The 24,466-nt window shown below is 39.8% G+C and overlaps 2 protein-coding genes across 3 annotated transcripts; one reads left to right on the top strand and one right to left on the bottom strand.

Annotated features, from left to right (window-relative positions):
• The first annotated feature begins 520 nt into the window (after window positions 1-520).
• Window positions 521-7,526, top strand: LOC131126149 (tubulin beta chain-like). Of its 2 annotated transcripts, XM_058068374.1 has the most exons (6): window positions 521-547; window positions 684-803; window positions 2,800-3,162; window positions 3,459-3,567; window positions 5,006-5,116; window positions 6,320-7,526. In XM_058068374.1, exons 3-6 carry the CDS (start codon window positions 3,106-3,108, stop codon window positions 7,390-7,392), a joined length of 1,350 nt encoding a protein of 449 aa, XP_057924357.1. In that variant the 5' UTR covers window positions 521-547; window positions 684-803; window positions 2,800-3,105; the 3' UTR covers window positions 7,393-7,526. The 2 variants fall into 2 exon arrangements, with proteins under 2 accessions (XP_057924357.1, XP_057924358.1); XM_058068375.1 differs by lacking the exons at window positions 521-547; window positions 684-803 and having other exon boundaries at window positions 3,131-3,162; window positions 3,688-5,116.
• A 2,942-nt stretch (window positions 7,527-10,468) lies between these two features.
• dsg2l (desmoglein 2 like) lies at window positions 10,469-20,597 on the bottom strand. The gene is made up of 15 exons (XM_058068795.1): window positions 20,516-20,597; window positions 20,367-20,423; window positions 18,916-19,029; window positions 17,830-17,985; window positions 17,618-17,759; window positions 17,379-17,542; window positions 17,005-17,139; window positions 16,746-16,931; window positions 16,390-16,664; window positions 16,161-16,303; window positions 15,860-16,081; window positions 14,642-14,872; window positions 14,438-14,559; window positions 14,048-14,359; window positions 10,469-13,173 (listed from the first exon to the last, which is right to left on the bottom strand). The coding sequence occupies exons 1-15, from the start codon at window positions 20,546-20,548 to the stop codon at window positions 12,220-12,222; spliced, it is 3,246 nt and encodes a 1,081-aa protein (XP_057924778.1). The 5' UTR covers window positions 20,549-20,597; the 3' UTR covers window positions 10,469-12,219.
• Between the last annotated feature and the right edge of the window lie 3,869 nt (window positions 20,598-24,466).

Genomic DNA, 24,466 nt, shown 5'->3' with positions numbered 1-24,466 from the left:
GGAAATTGATAATATAATGATAATTTTTAATAATAATGTCTGTTCTGGAACCAATTAATCGCTATAAAAAAGGGACGACTGCATTGCTCTTGAATTACTATTCAGTGCAGGAGTCCCTAATATTTTGTCACGTCTGTTCCCCTGTTCCCCATGGACGGACCATAATGAATGACTGTAACAAAATCCAGCAACAACCTCTAAATCCTATGTGAACAATTTCCTTGAACACAATGAGGTTGCCTGGCAACCACGCAGCCGTCCAGGAAAGAATGCCCTCACTGTTAACGTCCTGGAACTATAGCAGCAGTAGCAGTATAACCTCCTGAGTGCAGGTTTGTCCATCCCATCAACAGTCGTATAGCCGATGAATAAAGGCACCAAAGTACAACACGGACTTTGAAAAAAAAAAAACAACAGGAGGATTTGGACTGTGCTTTCCTTTCAGAGTACAAAGGGCAGTTTAATGAATAGCTCAGTGTAACAGTGAACGTCTGTGTGGAAAAGTGGACATGGAGGCCTGCCTTGAGAGAAGGACCCTCCCTTAGAGGTACAGTTTTCTTTCCTTTTAGGGTCCTGCTGCTTTCAGGGTGGGGACCCAAAGTGTCCCAAGGTATTGATCTTGCAAAAAAAATGTAAGCAGGAACCTTCACACAGTGACAGCTATTTTAATGTTGTTTCCACAGCACCTCTCTAACCCAGGAGCTGAGGGAAACCTTTCTGCTCCTCATTAGGGTTCCTGGCAGCAGCCAAGGTGTCCAGAAAATGGTACATTTCCAAGGTTATGATTTTGGACCAAAAAAAATGTATGCAGTTTATTAATTCCTTTTTCACTGCCCTTCGCCAGGGGTTCACTAATGGTTCTTCTAAAGCAGAGGTAGGGAACCTATGGCTCGGGAGCCAGGTAGGGCTCTTTTGATGACTGTATCTGGCCCTCAAGCATTTCTTACCACAATAAAAATGTATGTTTGCTAACATTTTAAAGTAAACATCACAGAAATGACACAGAAAATAATATTAAAAATCAAAACTTTCTTATGCATTTTAATTCGTCCATCTATTTTCTACTGCAATATGGCCGACCATATCCATCTTTCTTGATGATATTTTCCAGGTCAAACACCAAAACTTGATTATTACTGGGTAATGCGGTAGTCTACCTCGGTCATTGAGATGTCAAAAAAACATGTAAATGTAAACTTTCCTCCTTTAGTCAAATAGTCACCTAGCTAAAGCTGCAGAACCAAGCCTTTTGACGAAGATGGCCAAAAGAATGAAATACGTGACCTGAATACGGTTCAAAACTATGCAGCAGCAGAAGTTGCATTAATGGCAGCAAGTATTTGATTTATTATTGGACACTGCGCTGCTCATGAAAGTGTGCTGGCCACATCCCCTTGGCGTGGGGTAGTGTGCCTGGTCTACATAATTAGAGCCCATTATATCTAAAACTGTTGGTCTTACATACAAATGCACACATTTTATTGCATTCAATGTTTAAAAAAATGTATATGGCTCTCACAGATACACATTTTAAAATATCTGGCCTTCATGGCTCTCTTAGCCAAAAAGGTTCCCGACCCCTGTTCTAAAGGACAGGAAGTGACATCAGGAGTTTAGAGTTGCGTTTCAGCTCCGTGTGGAGCTACTCTTACTACTCTAGAGGTAGTAAGGGGGATCCTGATGTCCATCCATCCGTTTTCTTAGCCGCTTATCCTCATTACGGTCGCGAGGGAATGCTGGAGCCTATCCCTGTCTAAGTTTTGACTTTTTAATGCATATCTAAATGAAAATACACACATGGCATAATGTGTGGACACTATAGAACTGTCTTGGCACTTTCACCATTTAGTGCTATCTTGCTCGGTGTCACCATGCTAACTGTTAGCATGTTGGAATTTTGGCTATTTAACTCCTGTTTAAAGTGCTTTCTCTGCACTTTTGGTGCTAGCATGATATCTGTTAGCATGTTAACATTTTAGCTGTATTCCTCACATCTAAAGGCTAATACAGACATGGCATGATGCAGGGATATTGTAGGACCGCCTTGACGCTTTCGTTCGTTTAGCGAGTGCCATCTCACTAGATGATAGCATGCTAACAGTTAGCATGTTTGCTTTTTTGCTAAATTCCTTATGTAATGTACGTATGCATGGCGTTGCTCGGCAGCGTGGCACAGCAGATACCGGGTCCGAGGTTCACTGCACAGGTTGCATACCCATCAAATTTTCTAGTTCATACTATCATTGTAGGCTGAACGGCGGTCAAGTGGTTAGTGCGCAGACCTCACAGCTAGGAGACCAGGGTTCAATTCCACCCTTGGACACACTCCGGTTTCCTCCCACATTCCAAAAACATGCTAGGTTAATTGGCGACTCCAAATTGTCCATAGGTATGAATGTGAGTGTGAATGGTTGTTTGTCTATATGTGCCCTGTGATTGGCTGGCGACCAGTCCAGGGTGTACCCCGCCTCTCGCCCGAAGACAGCTGGGATAGGCTCCAGCACCCCCCGCGACCCTCGTGAGGAAAAGCAGTAGAAAATGAATGAATGAATGAACTATCATTGTATTGATTTATTCTGATGTTTTTGTTGCTAAAGGTCTCCACTGTGCCGAAATTTATTTTAATAATTGTTTATTCATTTATTTAAAAATGTGTACACTACAGGACGAGTAAAGCATTGTCTTATTCATTCATTCATTCATGGTAGATTAATGCATTGTTGATTTGTTTATTTTTTATTTTTGATTGCTTGTTGTATTTAATTATCATCCTGCTAACCTATCACTTATTTCATTTAGAATATTTTTAGACCGCATCGTTTTGCTGGTGAGAACGTCAAGATGATGCTGCTGCTGCTGATGATGCTGCTGATGATACAGCAATTTTTGCTCCACTGCATCACAGAGGAGCCTTCTGATTGGCTGCAGGGGATGCTGGGGATGCAGCGGCAGAGGCCGACGTCATCCCCCCCCCGGCAGCGCATTTATCCGCGTGGCCAGCCTAGGCTTCGTCGTCGCCTGCTGGAGATGAGGAAAGTGCTGAGTTCCAGTCAGACTGCAACGGAGCAACACTGAGGACGACACGGCCATTGTTACTACAGCATCATGAGGGAGATCGTGCACATCCAGGCTGGACAATGTGGCAATCAGATTGGGGCCAAGGTATCACTTACTTATAAGAATTATTTAGTATAAAATCATATCAAAATATCTGTGAGTTTGCTAGTAACTTTGTTACCTCACAAAGGGGTGTGGCTTCATCTTTTTGTCTTTTATTAATGTAAATATTCTCTTTGGTGGATTTCTGCATGGTTTTCCTATCCAACAACATGTATATTCAATAATTGCATGAAGCCTGTGATTGACAGGCGATCTGAGGTGGGGCTAGTCCTCCCTGCACAGTGACATAGAAAATGAATGCATAGTGTGTCCATGACCCTGTTTGCCCCGCCCTACAGTTCTGGGAAGTAATCAGTGATGAGCATGGGATCGATCCGTCGGGCAGTTACCAAGGCGACAGCGACCTACAGCTGGAGAGGATCAGCGTGTACTACAACGAAGCCTCAGGTAAACGTCCATGCCACCCATTAACACCATTAACACGCACAAGTAGGCCAGTCAGCTAAAATGTCTTTCCATCTCCCTTTCCGTGTCCACCCCCCCGCCCCCCTCCCCTTGTGTCCATAGGGAGCACAGGTATCTGCAGTCTCACTGACCTCATCTCACTGCCTCATTTGATGCAGAAATGTTACTCCAGTTCATAAGGCATCTAAACCCCCAGGATCATCAATCACTTAAACAAACATTCTCATTTATTATTTAAAGTTCATTTACAGCCAGAAATATTGACCTTTGATTGCGTCTTCTATGTTGTTATCATATTGATTTGTCTTCTGTGAACCGGGAAAGCCAAAATACTCATTTCACTATCCTTATTTGTGATTATATAACCATAACTCTCCTACATCCGAACAAGAATCACATTTTACAAGAAAAAAGAAGTAAAAATAAGTCCTATTGGACGACTGTTGCAAGAAAAAAAGGATGTCCCTCTGTAGTTTGTTTCAAATGTTGCTGTTTTATGCCATCATGATTTTTCATAAATGTATTAATTAATAATTCCTGCCTTTTGTGGTTGGATATGGCCCATTATTAGTCATAAACTATGCACTTTTAAGCTAATTTGTGTATTTGTTGGCTAAACAAAACATTTTCAAGCATAAAATGCAATAAAATACAAATAAGACATTCACATAAGGCACTCAAAAGACACAAAGTCAATGAAATGTAGTATTCTACACTTCTCACTTCTCACATAAGAATCAGACTCCAACAGGCTTTTATTGCACAATTATCTTATAACATGGGCTACTGGTGCGGGCAGCCATTACCCACGCAGAGCTGAAACTCAACTCTAAACTCCTGATGTCACTTCCTGTCCGCTTCTCTTTTATTCGTATTCATATTTGTATATTTGAGCAACAGTTTGGCAATAATGACGTTTGTATTTCAGTGGAAGCTGGAAAACAGAATTATTTTCATAATTTTATTGTATAAGTATAAGTGTAAGACAGCAGGAGTGTGGAGTTTCATGAAAGTTGTCTAAAACTGTTCTGTGTTGGGGTTTTCTGTGATTTTAGTGGTGTAGATTTGTCGAAAATGACGGTGGCAGCATAAACTGTACACATTTAGAGGTTCCACTGTAGTCGCATTAAAAAAAATGCCAGAGAGAAGGTGATTGTGCAAAGTTGAGTAGAAAGCAAAATGCATTTTTGGGAGGGTCCTTGCTTCAACGGATCGTGTCGACCTCAGCATTTTAAAAGGCCCAGTGGTCTAGAATAAGGACTGCATTATGCTGGAGGAGTTGGCTTGCAAGTGGAGTGCACAGTGCAGAAAACAAAAAACAACTGCAAAAATCTAGCTGAAGAAAACAGCAAATGTAAGAGTCAGCTACAGGGAGAGACTATGTATGTGGAATGACATCATCTCCCTTGTTATCCCAAAGACAGCAAATTTGTCCCCCGTGCCATTCTGGTGGACCTGGAACCAGGGACCATGGATTCAGTTCGCTCCGGCCCCTTTGGACAGCTCTTCAGGCCTGACAACTTTGTCTTTGGTGAGGAGAATTATGATGTGTCCTACCGTGTCCAGGGTGCACCCAGCAGATTCCAAGTGCAGCCTCTCAGCATTGTGTCAGTGGACTGATGCATTCTCAGCATGGTGATATGTGACATGTTGTCAGCGCTTCTGGTGGTCTCACTAAAATAAAACCCTAACAAGCTAAGGGAAAGGCTGCTCCTGCAGACATCAACAAGGCTAATGGCATGTATTATTCATCCACAGGGCACAGACAAAAAGCTTTAGACGCCATATTCCTTGGAGTGCAATAATTAGCTCTATTGGGTTGTGAGCCATTGGTAGTGTTGGTGCACCTATTCAATGTTGGAATATAATAAGGAAAAAGTCATGTTTCAGAGGAAAACAAATCATAATATTGAGAAAACAAGTCTGTTTTTTGGCTGGGAGGGGGAAATTAATGAATGAAAAAAAGGTTGTAATTTTGTGTGCGTGTGGGGTGGTTATAAAAATAAAAATAAAAATAAAAATAAAAATAAAAATAAAAATAAAAATAAAAATAAAAATAAAAATAAAAATAAAAATAAAAATAAAAATAAAAATAAAAATAAAAATAAAAATAAAAATAAAAATAAAAATAAAAATAAAAATAAAAATACATTATAGAAGAAATATTTTATTACATACGTATATATATACTGTATACGCCCTGTGATTGGCTGGCGACGAGTCCAGGCTGTACCCCGCCTCTCGCCCGAAAACAGCTGGGATAAGCAGTAGAAAGTGAATGAATGAATACTGTATATTACTATGAACAAAAATGACAAAGATATGTATATATAACCGGTAGTGTCAAATCTGGGCTTGCGGTGTTGTGGCAAATGAGAACGACTGACAAACTGTCACACTGTCTAACTCATGGATTGTTATAACAAGATTTTTGGGGGGAAAATGTATTAAAAAGTAACATTTTTACAATACAGATAATTTATTTCCGGGGGGAAAATATATATGTTTAATTAAAAAAAATGAATAAATAATTTTGTGACAAGGCCTGAAATAAAAACACTTTTTTTAAGCTTTTTTGAAGAAAAGTAATGTGAAATTAATTAATTTTTTTTTAATGGTGTAGCTTGTGTTTAGTTTTACGGTGGACAACTAAGCTGAGTTGAGGAGGTAGCATGCAGTGGAAAAGGACCATTGGTGCAGACCTACTACTAACTACTTTGAATGCATCACGCAGGCCAAAGCGGAGCAGGAAACAACTGGGCCAAGGGTCACTACACGGAAGGAGCAGAGCTCGTGGACGCCGTTCTGGATGTGGTGAGGAAAGAGTCCGAGAACTGCGACTGCCTCCAAGGCTTCCAGCTCACCCACTCCCTGGGCGGAGGCACCGGTTCCGGAATGGGCACCTTGCTGATCAGCAAGATCCGCGAGGAGTACCCAGACCGCATCATGAACACTTTCAGCGTCATGCCTTCGCCCAAAGTGTCAGACACGGTGGTGGAGCCCTACAACGCCACCCTGTCTGTGCACCAGTTGGTGGAGAACACCGACGAGTCCTTCAGCATTGACAACGAGGCTCTGTATGACATCTGCTTTCGCACCTTGAAGCTGACCACGCCCACCTACGGAGACCTCAACCACCTGGTGTCGGCCACCATGAGCGGCGTCACCACCTGTCTCCGCTTCCCGGGACAACTCAACGCCGATCTCCGTAAGCTGGCCGTCAACATGGTGCCGTTCCCTCGCTTGCACTTCTTCATGCCGGGCTTTGCCCCACTCACCAGCAGGGGGAGCCAGCAATACCGCGCCCTCTCCGTTCCCGAGCTCACCCAGCAAATGTTCGACGCCAAGAACATGATGGCGGCATGCGACCCGCGACACGGTCGCTACCTCACCGTGGCGGCCATCTTTCGCGGCCGCATGTCCATGAAGGAAGTAGATGAGCAAATGCTGAGCGTGCAGAACAAGAACAGCAGCTACTTTGTGGAGTGGATCCCCAACAATGTCAAGACCGCTGTGTGCGACATCCCTCCACGAGGCCTCAAGATGTCGGCCACCTTCATTGGCAACAGCACGGCCATCCAGGAGATCTTTAGAAGGATCTCGGAGCAGTTCACCGCCATGTTCCGCAGGAAGGCCTTCCTCCACTGGTACACAGGTGAAGGTATGGACGAGATGGAGTTCACCGAGGCTGAGAGCAACATGAACGACCTGGTGTCAGAGTACCAGCAGTACCAGGACGCGACTGCTGATGAGATGGGGGAGTACGAAGAGGATGAAATGGACGACGAGGAGGACATCCGCCATTAAGAAAACAGACTAGAAGCTAATCAGCTAAGTACAGATATACACTTACCTTAATACCTTCATGTCTCATCCAAACAATAAATCATTGTCGTATATTCAGCAGCAAGAAATCGCCAATAAAGTTTCAATCAAGCAAAATATGAACTTTCTGGTGTGTTTTTGTATATAAACATGTAACAAATATACCCAAAAGGGTAATAATCATTTATTTTTATAAGTAAAAATAAATGATGAAAATAGAATAATATAAAATGTAAATAATCAAATAAAATATTAATTTACAGAAATTGTGTTTCATATAAAAAGTGCTGCATAAAAAAATTGTAAAAGTATAATAAAATATTTTCAAAAACACTCACAGAGAGACTTTTAAAAAGATGAGATGAACAAACACAATGCTATAATGAAATCATACAGCAAAAAATTAAATATGGTCAATAAAAATACAATTAAATCCACATAGACACCCCCTGAGTGACATATAACAAATAAAATATGATACAAATAAAGTAAAAAATATATAATCTCAAAATTAACACAATTAACAATATACATTTACAGAAATTGTGTTTCATATCAAAAGTGCTGCATAAAAAATTGTAAATTGTATAATAAAATGTTTTCAAAAACACTCACAGAGAGACTTTTAACAAGATGAGATGAATAAACGCATAATAATAAAACGAATAAACGAAATCATACAGCAAAAATTAAATATGGTCAATAAAAATACAATTAAATCCACTCCTCAGAGTGACATATATCAAAGAAAATATAATCCAAATAAAGTAAAAAATATATAATCTCAAAATTAACACTACTGAGTCCCTTTAAAAAAAACAGTAAAATGGAAAAAAAATATATTGTAATTAAAAATAAATTGAAAAAATAAAATTATATTATATTAAATTATAATGTAAGATAACAATCAAATTAAATGCAATTCAAAACTCTAAAAGCAGCAGGGTTTTAGATAAAACAAATAGAATAGGACAATTAATTCAAACCTCATTGTAAATTACATTTCATTTTTAATCTCATAAACCTGCAGTTTATAGAGAAAAATACAAAAGAAACTTATATTACAGCAGTCACTTTGTACATTTTAAAAATAAATGTACTTCATAATGGGGGGGGTCAATCATTTTGAGTACAAATGTAGGATTCCTGTGCTTCATATTGCGAGTAGCAAAAAAGAAGAAGTTTAGTGAGACGCAGCAGGACAGACAACCCAGCCGAAAGAAAGCATTATGGAGTCATGAATCACTGACATGAATGCAAATGTTCTCTCAGAGTATCTGCTGATCCGTCTCACAATCATTGCAGACTAAGTGTTTCGTGGCCACACCTCAGTCTGGCAGTCTCACAGGGCCGGAATACCTCATTATGGAAACATCTGCATGGTCATGACATAATGGATAACCTCATATGAACAAAACATGCCTAACAAGCTTATTTAGGCATTGACGCTAACGATAAAATAACCTTGTTAGTGGTTGTTTAGATCCGTCCATGCATTTATATTGGTTGTTTAGATTACACAACTTTGTGCATATTTGGATGGTTGAGCAACAGTTTGGCAAAAATGACGTTTGTATTTCAGTGGAAGCTACAAAGCGTAATTCATTTCCCAATGATATGAGTCATATGAATACAGTGTAAGTGAGACAGTGTGGAGGAGTTTAATGTTTCTCAGCAATGATAAGAAAACAGAAACATGACATCAGTCAGGAGGTCAAGCTTGCAGTTTGGGTGGACAATTTGGGTATTTGACGTATGTTCGTCTAACGTTCCTCAGAACCTCAGTAATGGGTGTGTTATTAATAGAACGAGAGAGAAAAAATACATGAAATATACTGAGTCTATTTACACTGTAACTTTGGTTAGCATTTGTTATGTTAGCATGTTTTTCAAGAAAAAAATGCACTTTTATTGCAATTTTGTCCATTATCCATACATGTCTTTGTATTTTCTGTGTGTTCTAAAGATATAAAAACAGATAAAAATAGACAGCTTATTACTGCATGTAATGAGACCTATTCTTTACAGGCGAAATAAGTGCTTCCCATTACGTTCATTCTGAGCTGATCTTTTTTAGCTGTTTTTATGCACGGAAAAGAGAAAGATACTTGTGTTCATGTTTCTAAGCATTGTGGATGATGGGCAAAATTTCTAAACAAGCGCAGTTTTCCTTTAAAGTTGAAAACGTCCCCCAAAATGTGTGTGATTAGCATACAATATGGCACATGTTATTAATACACTGTGTGAGTCCACCTACAGTATATGTCCTATTTTTTATCTATTGGACTGTTATGATGTCATTAGCGGTTGAAAATTTTATGTTTAGTTTATTTTCAATTGAAAATAAACTAAATATTTATAGTTTTATATGCATAAAAATAATTCCAAATGAATAGAGATAAATGAACCTTTAAGGCTACTTTCCCAAAGAGGTGAGAATCACTACTAAAGTCAAGAAATAACAATACAGGAAGTTGGTGTGGAAGAGGGAGGTGTTGATCTCGCTGCCATATTGTGTTGTTGGGTACAGTCACAGCTTCAATGAAGGTAAAAGTAACCTTAAATCAGTGCTTCTCAAATAGTGGGGCCGGCCCCCCTGGGGGTGCCCGGGGCATTTCTGTCCCTTGGGATGGGGTTCATGACAGAAAATAATTGAGAAGCAGGCAGTGCTTTATATATATATATATATATATATATATATATATATTTTATATAATTTTATAAATGTTCATTTATCCCATTCATTCATCATTTATATGTATTCATAGGCATTTTCTGAATGTAAGACTGTAATTGTAAACCCATAAAAACATATTTTGTGTTAACATTTTTGGCTTTTGTGAACAGACTATTGGATTTATATTATTTGTTATGGGAAAAATTGATGGGGTCAGCGTTAGCAGTTTCGGTTATATATAGAATATAGTATATATATATACACACACACACACACACACACACACATATATATATATATATATATATGGCTTTTTCAAGCCACTGTCTTATGATTTAGAACTTTACAGCATACATACGTACAGCGTTTACAAATAAGGTGAAGACTACAGCTTGCTGTCCACTTCATTTTATTACGGCAGCAAAAATAATGCAAGAGATGCGATGTACATTCACAATGTTAGAACTTTTAAATGTGAAATATCAGTGTATCAAAAGCAAAAAAAAAAAAAAAAGAAAACAACACACAACTCTTGTACAGCACTTCTGACAACTACAACGACCACGTCAGAAAATGGCAGGTCTTACAGGGTTAAAAAAGTGCTTTTGTTTTTGTTAATACAGTAGCTTTCACAGGAAGCAGCAGCACTTCCTGATTAGTTGCACTATGACTAAACCTCAAAACTTCCAAGGTCAGCTGTTCGTGGCATGACAAAAGTTCAAATATTTCAAAAGACAAACTGCTCATTTAACACAATATCACAATAAACATCAACTTTGGTCTAAAACTAAACTAAACTAAGTAGACATTGCAAAGCTGAAGCTTTGACCCCCAGGTCTAATTCCAGTATTTTTAGTAAGCGCATTAAAAACAGTAAAAACATTGATGATGTTGTCCATACACCAGCATCCAATATAAACATGATTATTATTTAGCACATTCATGTTTTCTATATACTGTATTGACACAAATATAAGACAAAAACATGACTTTCCTTTGGACTGTGTTTGTAGGTCTACATACACATTTATATATGCAAACCAACAGGTGTCAAACAGAGCTTTTCTCCCTGTCACTCACACACACCGTTGTGAAAAGAAGAGCTGCCTTATGTTCGTGTCAATACCACATTTTAACATTAGTTTATGTACATTATATGCCAATTGTATGTGACATAGACTAATATCCACCTGTTTAAATCCACTTTCAAGTCCCAAACTTCAGAAGTGATTTTTTTTGGCTTTTCGTAAAATTTTAATTCAGGACTTTTCACTGTGTGCCAAACTGTGACTGTGAATTAAGTCCTTTCTTCACTTTTGTAATGTGATTCTATAAAACATAAATGAAAAAAAACACAATTAATTTGACCATATCTTTATGGTAAATTGTTTAAGAAAAGTGTACTTAGTGTATTTAGATATCTCATTTTAAGCATGTTTAATGCAAGAAGACAATAGATGCAATGCCTATCCTAACCAGCTTTAAGAACTTGGCTTGGTGATCAGGATGTGGCCCCCACAACCACCAAAATGGAAAATGGGAAACCATTAGGTGGTAGTGTTGAGAGGCAAACATAAGGACGACATGTCCATGCCACATAAATGTAAAAGTGTGTACATGTATATGCCTTTTTAGGACAGGAAAGGATTCTTCTTTGTATAATTATCTCCTTGCTTGGAAAAAGAGTAATACTATAAAATTTATATACTATATACCGTATTTTCTGGACTAAAAGTCGCTCCGGAGTATAAGTCGCACAAGGCCAAAAATGTATAATTAGGTAGAAAAAAACATACAAAAGTTGCACTGGGGTATAAGTCACATTTTTTGTGGGTAATTTATTTTATAAACTACTTGACCAAAACAGACATTACGTCCTCTTGGAAGGCAATTCCTAACAATAAATGTATAGAGAACAGGCTGAATATAAGATATGCTAACACAATTGTTATTCAGCTACACGAAAAATAAACATGAACAGAAAAGGTGTCCAGTGTTTATGTAACATTAACAGTTTTTTCATTTATAAGTCGCTCTGGAGTATAAGTCGCAGGAACAGCCAACCTATGAAAAAAAGTGTGACTTATAGTCCGGAAAATACGGTATATACGTATATCTATCTATATATATATTTAAGCTCTCGAACTAGATTCTATATTCCTCTCTGTGACTGAGACCTTCTTCCGTTGAACAACAACTCTCTGGCTGCTTTGGGACTTGGGTGTGGCTTTCAGCACAAAGTCCTCCTTTGACCCTTTGGAATCCTGAGAAGCCAGTGAAAAACTCTTGGCCTGCACACTTTGACCCCTGACCTCCAACCCTTCCTGACTCGATCCCTGACCTGTCTGGACAAAGGCCACCTGTGCACCTCCACCTGAAGACCCGCTTTCTACCAGCAGGACTTGTCTGGGTAAGGTTCCTTGTGCCACCTGCCCAACTTGCCCATCGACCAGCATCACACTTTGAGACCCTTGCAGGCCGCCAACTTGAACCAGACCTTGTGTCAGTCCAACCTGACCCGCTTGCCCTGCTCCCTGCTGTCCTGCAACAAGTACCATTTGTGGCTTGGGCTCCACAACATACATGGGCGTGGCAGCGTAGTACAATGCAGGCTGTTGCATCACAAGGGCTTGATTGGGAATCACAATGTTGTCCTGGACTTGGACCCGAGAGAGTGTGGCTGACCCCTGGCTTGTGCTGGACATCTGCCTCTCCTGGACAAGGGTGGACATTCCAGATGTTACATTGGATGTGTTGATGCCGTCAACACGAACGTGATCCCTGTCCTTAATGCTTTCAGTGTGAGTATGGACATGGGTGTGAGTGGAGGGCCTGATAGGAGACACTGGCCTGGCGGGCGGTGGATGGACCGCATCTTTTCCAAACTCCATCATCATAGTGGATCCCTGGCAAATCTCAGCGAGAGTTTTAAATTTAGGCCCAAGGTCATCAAGGAATGAGAGGTCGTTATCGTTCTCCAGGAGGCTGCAGCAGCCCACGGAACCTGCCAGAGACTCCCTGCCCTCGTAGTCGTAGACCAACACGGCATCCTTTTGTTGGGACTGCTGGGCAGCATAGTTGGCTTTCTGCAAGGAATTACAACATGCATGTTAGCTTAATTGGTGACTCCAAATTGTGAATGAATGTGAGTGTGAATGGTTGTTTGTCTATATGTGCCCTGTGATTGGCTGGCGACCAGTCCAGGGTGTACCCGCCTCTCGCCTGAAGAAAGCTGGGATAGGCTCCAGCATGCCCGCGCTCCTCGTGAGGATAAGCGTTATAGAAATAGTGATGTTACATCATTAACTTCATGTAGTCAACCATGACATGGCCGACATAGTTCTCCTCCCATTATGTGTGGAAGTGGTAAGGTTTTGGCAGCTTATTTTTGTCCTTCCTCCCAAAAAACGTTCTTAAGCATAGAATAACTAAATTTCACAGGCTAACTAGTTGGCTTGATAGCTTGCTGTGCTAGCGGCGGCTGTCTCTTGTGTCCCTGCGCATTACAGTTGACCAGTTATAGTTTATTTTGTTATGTGTTGGGGCGGCACGGCGGTCAAGTGGTTAGCGCACAGACCTCACAGCTAGGAGACCAGAGTTCAATTCCACCCTCGGCCATCTCTGTGTGGAATTTGCATGTTCTCCCCGTGCATGCGTGGGTTTTCTCTGGGTACTCCGGTTTCCTCCCACATTCCAAAAACATGCTAGGTTAATTGGCTAATCCAAATTGTCCATAGGTATGAATGTGAGTGTGAATGGTTGTCTATATGTGCCCTGTGTGTGCCCGGTGTACCCCGCCTCTCGCCCGAAGACAGCTCGGATAGGCTCCAGCACCCCTCGTGAGGAAAAGCGGTAGAAAATGAATGAATGTTATGTGTTGCAATAAATGTTTTATAATAATAATCAATAATGAAGAATGGCTTTAAAATGAGATAAAAAATTGATAACTTCAATACTCACACTTGAATAGTATTCCTCCAAGAAGTGATCAGATAGAGCCAGGCCATCGTAGGGGCCACCTCTGTACTGTTCTTGTCCAGTCATCATCCCCCCTTCTATGTACCCCAACCTTGTTTGTCCATTAGATTGGCTGTATTCGTTGTACTGGTGCACATTCTCACTTGTTACAAATAAATTATTATGGGCTGCTGCACCACCTGCGGCCCCTCCCAATTCTACCAGTCCCCCAAGGTATCCTTTTCCTTCATGGGTGTTGATATCTTTGGTGACAGTTACTGTTCCGCCATCTGGTGTATGGAGAAGAGGAACTTCCTGTTAGAGAAAAGCAATCACATTTCAGACAAAGTATTTTTTAAATGGATATTTGGTCAGACAGGTAAGTTCAAATACTCTATCTTCTCCTTGGCCTTCAGTGTGGTAGGAGATGAGCTGCTGTTTGGTATCAAAAGGAATGGCTTTGAAGTCTCCTCCAGCTCCTCCACACAGGCAGAACATCAGCAGAAGAGGCACCACTACAGAAAAATACAACAACAACGTTGTTAAGGACAAAAAAAAATAATCAAGTAAAAAAGCAAAATAAGTTAAAGTACTCACACAGTAGTAGCAGTAAGCCCAGCAATAAAAGAAGAATTCCTGCAACGCTAAAACTGGAACGCTTTGTGCTACGGTCCAGGCAGACTTTAGTGCTTTCATGGCATGTGCACACGGTGATGTCGAGCATCTGCATGTCAGCACATGACTTTCCCTGCTGGTCCTTGACCTCTACAGCCACTTGGTAAAACCCTGGCCACAGGAAGGCTTGGTCTCGCAGTAGTGCTGTCGTCCCTGATGAAAGATCATGAGCACATTTTAAAATGAACTTTTTTTGCATTTTTTTCACGTATTCAAAATTTCCCAGTTGTTACCAACAATGTTCGGAATGGAATTTTTTTCTGCAACATGTATTGTAGTCGATTTGCAAGAGAGATGTTGCACTCATAAGACCTTTGACTTGGAACAAAGACATCCTGTTCTTTTGAATCACTCTCTCACACAGACATACTTTCATTGAATCCCCCTTCTGTGTCCTGGCTGAGACGTGGCCAAGATTGGTTGAAACCGCATTAGACTCTTCTCCAAGCAAGAAGCTACTTGGCACACTTGCATTGCGAAAGGCTGCATTAATACGACTTGCCCCATTGAAAGGCATTTATCAGCATATGACGATCACATGCTTTTCCAAGGAAAACAGGTGAAGTATTGATTTCATTTACATATGATGACGCAGCCAGACCTCACAGCTCGGAGGCCAGGGTTCAATTCCACCCTCGGCCATCTCTGTGTGGAGTTTGCATGTTCTCCCCGTGCATGCGTGGGTTTTCTCCGGGTACTCCGGTTTCCTCCCACATTCCAAAAACATGCTAGGTTAATTGGCGACTCCAAATTGTCCATAGGTATGAATGTGAGTGTGAATGGTTGTTTGTCTATATGTGCCCTGTGATTGGCTGGCCACCAGTCCAGGGTGTACCCCGCCTTTCGCCCAAAGACAGCTGGGATAGGCTCCAGCACCCCCGCGACCCTCGTGAGGAATAAGCAGTAGAAAATGAATGAATGAATGAATGATGACGCAGCATCAATAACAGCTGGGTGCACAAGGGGCCCAAGGATACTTTGACATGAACACAGGAGGATGGAGGATCAAACCCACAACATTCAGAAACAATGAAATAATGCTGTTTCTGAGCTTCTCCAGATACCCATATATACGTATATGTATACAAATACAAGCAAAAGGTTTTCCACATGTCCCCTTTAAAATGCACACCGTCTTACCATTAAGATGCTCCACTGTCCACCTCCCTTTGCTGCTCCCAGAAATCACACTGAACTCAAACGGTGATGAATTAGGGAATTCGTCTTTGTCCATGGCGGTGACGTAGATGACATTATCACCGTAGCACATGGTGTGACTTGTCGTTGTCACTTTTGGGCAGTGGTCGTTATAGTCCTCCACCTGAATAGCAATGGTCCCCGTGGCGGTCTTTGACTGAAGCTCTAACAGCCAATCAAACATAAAACAGTACGTTTAACACAATACATGGGAGAAATTGTATACGCATTTTATAGTACTCACCATTACTAATGCATATAATTTTGGCGTAATATGTTCCATTGATCAAGAACTTGGACTCTCGATCAGGGAGTTTATTAAGCCGAATTTCAGCTGTTTTCTCGTTAATGATCAACCAGTTGTCAACATCACTGATTTTAGCGTACCTAAAAAAAACACAAAATTCCTTTTTTAAAGCCTACGCACAATAAGCAAGTCTAAATCTAAAAGGACATCGGCTGGTGAGGCATACCTTACGTTGGTCGCAGTCTGTAGTGTGTCACTGTCAATGGCGGCATAGGTGGTGATGACTTTGTTTATATGGATGGATGTGTGGTCCTCGGACAGAGTCACCACTTTGACAGTGGGCTGGAAACGAGGACCCTCCTTCTGATTGACCACATTGATCTTCACGGGGTAAGATTTTATAGTTATGGAACCTGGATTTGAGCTTCCAAAATTATACTTTGCTTTGTTGGAAACGACCACTTCCAACTTAAGCGTCTTAATTTCCTCATAGTCCAACGCCTGTGAAAGTGAAAGACAATTCAAGGTGGAGTTTTGCAGTAAAACACTTGAATGATCCTTACAACCAGACCACGCTTTTACCCTCTGAATCATAACAATTCCTTCGTTGGTCTTGGAGTCTGTAGTGATGGTAAAATAGCCTCCTTCGTTTCCTGAGATGATTTCAAAAACAGCCAGCCAGTTGTCAGTGTAAATCAGATCCAAGTCCACTGCCTTTATCCGCATGACCTCCACGTTGATGGTGTTCTCCATCACGCTGCCCTCATACTACACACAACAGCAACACAACCTTCAGTACTTAGAGGCGACCATTTGAAAACCAACAGAATTATTTACGTACCGATTCCTTTTCCAGAGTGGGAATGTTGTCGTTTATGTCCAGGATTTTGATTTCAATTGCTCCGGTTCCTGTATTTCCTCCAGGTTGTCCATTTAAGTCAGAAGCACTTATAATGACCTTGTATGTATCCTTTGTCTAAAATGACAAAGCAGATATATGGATTGACATTATGAATGGAATTTTTCCACATTTTGTCTGTGTCACTGTCCTTGTACGGACATGGAATAGTGGGATAGAGTCAACCCGGACATTTTCCGGAAGTAGTACCACAGCCTTAACACCACTACTGTTTGTCCTGAATATGGTCACCACTATCTTCAACTGACAGGAAGAAAAGCTCCGATTTGCTTAAGGAAAAGTAATTAATCCCTCACCTCCCTATCAAGGGTGTTCCGTTGAACCGAGACCTCTCCACTTTCAGAGTTGATGGAAAACATGCCGGCACTGCTGCTCGTCTCCACAATCCTGTAGGCAATCTTGGAGTTGATCGAATTCTCGTCATCAGCATCGGTTGCAATCACCTTCATGACCATCGTGCCTGTCAACCACACCATGTGGTGGGAATTCATACACGTACTGGAAAGGTGTTTGAAATTCACAGGTCTTCCATTACCGATTGCGCTGGATTCATTGACAGATCCGACTTGGTGTGCTGTAATTACAGGTATGCAGTCATTTTCATCCAGAACAGCAATTCTTAGGTCTAAATCCTTCTCAGCAGTCGTCCCATCCAAGAATCTTGCCATTCCTTTTAACTAAAACAAACAGAAGACGACAAGAATTGAAAAAAATATTTTGGGTTTGGCCTTAAAGTAGTAACCTTACATCATAAAAGGCGATCTCCTCTCGGTCCAAAATGGTATTGACTCTCACAGAGCCAGTTGAGGGGTCAATCCAGAATCTGTTAGCAGGAGGCTTGTCCACACCAGGCCCACTGATCGAATAGATGATCTTTGTGAAGTTCTCCTTATCTGAACGAATCTGAAACACAAACATGCAAAGGGATATTTGGTGGTGTGTTAGCCACAGTGCTAATTGCACATTCCAAAATGTGTCCAGGCTGGTCCACCAAATATCACCATCACTAAAGCAGGTAATTAAGTTATTAATTACGGCTCATTATTCTCCCATATGAGCTAAATATGTCCTGGGTATAGTACACTTATTGCATATGGTGGCTTTAAGATTAATGTAAACTCTCAATAAGACCAGAAGCATCCAGGTCTAAGTTCTGCACCCTTTTTTTGGGTGTGGGTGTTGGGGGGGGGTCCAACGCTAGCATTAAAACCAAAGCAAGTTACAGTATGAGGAAAATATAATGTTTAATATGGTTATATTATGGTTACACTTATACATATAGTATATTTAAAATGATTCAGTGTTTCACTGTAAACTACCATGCAAAAGCCCATATTAAAGTCGTATACACTTTTTTCTGGCTTCATAATACTGAACAGTAATAATTGACATCAACAATGTTATTAACACCAAACTAAGTTGTGTCCAGGCTGGTCTCCCAATATTCCTTATCAATAAAGTGGGTAATTCTCGTTGATAAGAGCAAAAACAGAAGTCGTTAAGCTTAAGGTACAGTTATTTCCTATGGTAATATTTGTAGCACCAACACTGAGACTCGTCCACCAACAATGCTTAGTGTTACTAGTGTTAATTTTAGAGCTCAAGTGTTGTTTATCATCTTGTATCTGAACTGACTCATGATGCAAATTGAAGTGTGCGATGTGTGTTGCTCTCATTTTCCACAGGGGTTTAGTTGTGCTCCAAAAACAACGCATAGAGTCATCATGTGGGTCAACTTCAAGAAATCACCTGACTTGATTGTGTTTGTGATTGTTATTAGCTATTTCTTCATGACATCTAGTTTGTGTCTCAAAGCAGGAAAACTGCTCATACTCTGGCAATTTCTATTCCGGTGTAGTCATGGTTCTCCTTCATAGGCCTGGGATACCGGATCCAATCTCTCTTCTGCCTGTGCAGCTCATTTCCTTCTGCCTGCACTGGAACAAGCTGCAGGTAAACACAAGAAGAAAGGGGGGGGGGGGGGGGGGGGGGATTATAAAAATGTCATCATCACTCTGTGTTAGCATGAACATAAAACTTGATATTAATAAGGAGTTAATCAGTAAACATCGTCTTGTCCAGTGGCGGCAAACTTTTCTTTCAAAACAGCCATTTTGCCCTTCCTTCTACTGAAGAAAAATACCTGTAGACTGGAGCCAGAAAACATAACTCGGGTTTTAAAAGGTTTTTTTTAAGCTATTACAACAGAATGAAACATACAGAAGTACAGTTTTCATAAGTAGACCTGCTTTAAAATAAATTAAACACTGAACTATGCAGGGTTTTTTAGGTGCTTCCTGTATTTGCGTATGTAGCCCACATTTATATAAAAAAACAGACAATTGAAAAGTCCATTTCAATGTGCTCTAATCCTTTTTGGGTTTCTTTCTTAGCCAGCAATTAATGAAGCAATTAATGAAGACTATGTGTTTTTTATTCCAAAAAGATACACAGACTGGTCACGATAATATTGCACAAACTAAGAGTTGAATAAAATGTTTTAATATTTGCTAAAATAGAATCAATGTTTTTATTATTGCCACTTAAAATAGCCCAACACACATTTTTCAAATAAACAAAAAATTTTAATGAAATTAAATAATGTTATAATTAATTGAATTCAATTTGAATTTTGAATTTTTGATGATAGTCAATTGTAGTTATATTGTTAAATAATATTTGAGTGTCTGTTTTTAAATATTAAAATAGTGTCTTTTTTATAATCAATTAAAATAGTTTTTGAGTCACGGCCCAAATTATTTTAATGGAAATAAATTTAAACATAATTGAAATCATATGATTAATGACCTGGTGTGAATAGGCCCTTGAAAAATGAAATAAAGGAATTTCAAAAATTATAAAATGAGTGATAAAAAAATCCAAATCTCTGTACATGAGACTGGCACTAATACTGTAAATTTTGATCTGCCTGAATAATGAAAAACAGCTAGTTGTGCACTACTACAAACTACAACTTCAACAATACACGTTTTATATTAATGCCTGTAACAAAACGAATAATTATGATCTTTTCGAAGACACGACTTTGGATCATAACGGATTGTGTTATTTACGATGAGGTTCGTCACTCGGTCAAGCTTTGCCCACCTAGTTGATCAGTTAAAAACAACCCGCCATCATAAATAAACAAGAGAAAGATTCCACAGAGAATCGATCCACTTGGATATAACTGACGCAACATGGAAGCCTCGGTGGTCCGGAGCCACACCTGAGGAAGGTCCGTTACTCGCCGCAAGAACAACTTGTAGCTCTTTCATACTTACCGTAAAGCAGAACGCCAGCAGAGCAAAAAGAGTGCATCCCAGCAACGGGGCCATTGTCTTGAAAGAGGCGAGAAAAAACACAGTTCGGATTGTTAATCCTCTCTATTGGATCTCTTGACGCTACTTTCTGTATATTTTCTGTTACAAACTTTGACCCTTCGCAGGGCGAGGAGGAAGAACATGTAGTGCAACGGGCGGTCCCTCCCTCTGATGGCTCACTATAGCTCTGCTGATAACAGGCGAGAAAGGAGGAGATTATTTGCATGCTATACTGGCCAGAGCATTTTTGCTTGGGGGAAAAGGAAGAACAATTGAAACAATACCATTTAATGGGAGGCCCATCAACTAAATATTTCCAATGTAGACAGACCTACTTTTCTCATAATTCGGGGCAGTGTGTGTTTGCCAATGATCAGGCTAATCAGAAGCAATGCTGCCTAACAACGGGTAAACATAAGTTGTTTCACACATGTGTGCTCAAGAAAGTTGTGTTCATTTTTCTTGTATTTATCGTTGTCATTGAATTAGGATGTACTCACACTAGGCCAATATAATAGCCAAAACACTTCCCCTATTTTGGTGCGATAATTCCATGCACAGACCCCTACAGTCATAGAATGAGTGTAATTCGACCGTTCCTTGAAGGTTCATTCATTCGTTCATTTTCTACCGCTTTTCCTCACGAGGTTCATTATCTTAATGATCTAACGACACAATTCTTAACTAAGGTAAATAATACTTAACACTTGCTTAAATATGCTTTAGTTTTGACAAAAAATAGGCTGTATTCAACCACAAAAAACTGTGATTCAAATGTTGATTTTTTTTTTTACTTCAATACTGAATATCAGTTGTTTCACTGATATTGAAAACATGATTTGAAAGATTTTCTTTCTTAAAATATATTTCCAAAAACAGGTCTTGAAAAAGAGGGCTCGTTTTATATTCGGGTCAATACAGATGATAATGATATCATATATCCAGCTAGCCATTGTTGGTTCCCAAAACGTTAGGGGAACTTTGCATTTTTGTTGTTTTTTTTTTTTTTTTTGCATTTGAAGGTCTTTTTTACGTTCTTTGAACGTTGCGTGGTGGCTTCATGTTGGGTTTTCACCAAATGTTCCCCAAACAATGAAGGATTGGTAGTTTGGCATGACTTGTGGCATGACATTAATTCCAAAAAATATCAGTATTCAAAAAACAAATAGATAATGAAATTAAGTTTTTGAAATATCTACATGTAAAAAAAACCCACAAATCATAGAAACGGTGCAAAAGCGATCCTTTTTTTCCACGAACCACTCCTGAATTTTTGCCCATTTTTGCCAGAATCCCTTAAAAATACTGAGCTAAAGTAAAAGTATGCAAAACAACTGTCAAAACAGTATAATTAAACACTTCTGTCAAAATATGCCATATACTGTATACTTGAATATACTGTAAATACCACAAGGTATCCAGATCAGTATAGAAATAGTCAACTGAATACATGTTCAAATTGTTATGACTGAAAAAACAATGTACTGTACTGCAAATCATGCATATTTAAAATATGTATAGGCCTATATTGGATTCACTTTAGACTGATGTGTTCTCACCTAACTGTAAAACTTGCCCCATGCCTGTGACATTCCCTGGGGAATGCACCGTTTGGCATGCAGCAGTCAGTGTTCACTGGGAGTTTTTTTCTGCGCATGGAGGTGTGTTCATGCACTCACGGGGAAGGAGGGTCTGGGGTTAATAGATTTAAAAAAAAGAAATGACTACATGATAAAATTCCTTCCATCGACATATTGCTAGAGAGTGTCTTCCTGGTAGCGAAGTGATAATTTCCTCATGAAAATCTTTGTATTGCCACAGTGAAAATGAGTCACTTTGTCTTTGTTTACATGAATGTGTCAAGTTCCGTGTCTGGCTAGTTTGGTGACCTTGGGAAAGATGCATTCACAGTAACTGTAACCCTGTTGACAGTTGTTGATGAATCAAGTCTTGAAGCAATTGACGCAAAATGGAATGCAATACTTTGGCAATACTTTGGTAACTTGGTACGTTGTGGTTGGAACATCCGTCCCTCACTCAATCATGTTTTTCAAACAATTAACATTAATTAATTAATGTTATCCATTACATTTTGGATAGATGGGTTTTTTTGGTCACTGGCTCTCTGTAGAGTTGTTTGGTGTAGTTTACTTTTAAGTTATTAAACGTGGCTCAACGTGGCTCAAAGAACCCAAGCCAATATGCTAAATGTTAGCCTGCTGCATGATTGAAGCATTGTATCCTATTTTGAACACTCCCATTCACACCTACAACATACATAACATAAGAGGTATCCTGTCTGGTCCAATATTAATACAGTTTATGAGCGGTGACCATCGCAACAACAGAGCTGCTATTCTTCAACGTTCTGTGAAGGTGTTACTTATACTTCAACTATTACATAAAATTGCCTTAATAGTTAAAAATGTAGAATTTTTTGATAACCAGCGTTATCGTCTATCCAAACCATAAACAGGCACACCTTAGTCAAAGTGCGGTAACCAAAAATGTTATCAGATTCTTACTAAGACGAAACCTGCAGTAGATTATTATGATGACTAATGTGATGGGTAATGGTCTGGCAACGTGTCGCGCCCAAAATACTACCATCTCGCACGTGACGCGTACTCTTTAGCCGCCCCTTCTTTGACGCACAAACACAGCTAGAGGGAGTGCCGAGAAGGTTATATGCGGTTATATAAGATGCACTCAAATCCTATGTATAACTCCAAGGTTTACAATCCATTCAGGATACACGTGTTCCATTTGGTGACCTTTGCAAACATAACCAGATTAGTTGTTCATTTGTTTGGCCATGTGGCAATATTGGTGTGATTATAAATATGATGTTTTTAATATTTAGCTTTAATATTTTAAAGCATGGGTGTGTGGCCAGGGGCCATTTGTGGCCTGTGTTTTTTTTTGTTATTCGCAAACAAAACAATATGTACAGTCATTTTTGAAAATGTTATTCATAAAATAATATACAGTTCAGTTTTTGCATCTTTAATGCGAGCGGCAACTTGTTACATTTTGTTCAACGCCCCTTTGAACACAACATCTAGCTTTCTCCGACGCTGCACAATTAGACTACTACACTGTATTTTCCCAGTTTTTATTGTACCTCATATTTGATCCCAAATGCTGATACTATGTGGGAATGCATAAAGGTGAAATTTGATGACTTTACTGAGTGATAATGTGTATATTTGTGCAGAGCACCTCTCTAAAAAACAAACTTCAGGCTCATACTGGTGGATGGTGGGTCTGTATCATTTTAATTTGATGTTGTTCCTGTCATAGTTTTACACAATACATAATAAATAAGATAAATTAGATTGTTATAATGTACGTATGTTGAAAATTGTTCCTGGTGACTAGCCCGCACGCTGTTAATGCTAACACTACTAATGCTATTTGCAGCATTGACACAAACCCCCAAATAACTGTTCTACGCTATGCCTGACGGTAAACAGCATCCCGTAACCCAAATTTCTTGAAGTTAAAATAAAAAAAAAAGACACTCGTTAGTTGGGACACAGGGCTGCACGGCGGACAAGTGGTTAGCGTGCAGACCTAACAGCTAGGAGACCTGAGTTCAATCCCACCCTCGTCCATCTCTGTGTGGAGTTTGCATGTTATCCCCGTGCGTGGGTTTTCTCCAGGTACTCCGGTTTCCTCCCACATTCCAAAAACATGCTAGGTTAATTGGCGACTCCAAATTGTCCATAGGTATGAATGTGAGTGTGAATGGTTGTTTGTCTATATGTGCCCTGTGATTGGCTGGCGACCAGTCAAGGGTGTACCCCTTCTCTGGCCCGAAGACAGCTAAATTTACCATTCAAAATACCCTTTTCTAGTGTCCGTTTCTGCTCAATATTTGTTCCCACCGGTGTCTCCACATCCACTGTTACGTTTCCTCAAACTACAGTATGGGCCGAGGGTCAAACAGGACGTTGAATGTGTTGAGTGAATATATTGGTAGAAGGATGCTGCATTTTGATGTAGTGAAGGATGTAGTGAAGGAGGGTAGTTGAGAGAGACAGATGCAGAAGACAGGG

Source organism: Doryrhamphus excisus, chromosome 3, assembly GCF_030265055.1.
Source record: "Doryrhamphus excisus isolate RoL2022-K1 chromosome 3, RoL_Dexc_1.0, whole genome shotgun sequence".
NCBI classification, from domain to species: Eukaryota; Metazoa; Chordata; class Actinopteri; order Syngnathiformes; family Syngnathidae; genus Doryrhamphus; species Doryrhamphus excisus.
Note: the sequence above shows the minus strand (reverse complement) of the source record. Positions and strands in the feature narration are given on the sequence as shown.

Bases quoted from the DNA above. Each gene is read 5' to 3' on its own strand.
- LOC131126149 (XM_058068374.1), top strand. From the start codon at position 3,106: ATGAGGGAGATCGTGCACATCCAGGCTGGACAATGTGGCAATCAGATT. The intron at 3,163-3,458 runs GTATCACTTACT...CCCGCCCTACAG, and splicing joins GCAATCAGATTGGGGCCAAG to TTCTGGGAAGTAATCAGTGA. The intron at 3,568-5,005 runs GTAAACGTCCAT...GTTATCCCAAAG, and splicing joins GTACTACAACGAAGCCTCAG to ACAGCAAATTTGTCCCCCGT.
- dsg2l (XM_058068795.1), bottom strand. From the start codon at position 20,548: ATGTTCTTCCTCCTCGCCCTGCGAAGGGTCAAA. The intron at 17,760-17,829 runs GTAAGGTTACTA...TGTTTGTTTTAG, and splicing joins AGGAGATCGCCTTTTATGAT to TTAAAAGGAATGGCAAGATT. The intron at 13,174-14,047 runs GTGAGTATTGAA...AATTCCTTGCAG, and splicing joins TGGAGGAATACTATTCAAGT to AAAGCCAACTATGCTGCCCA.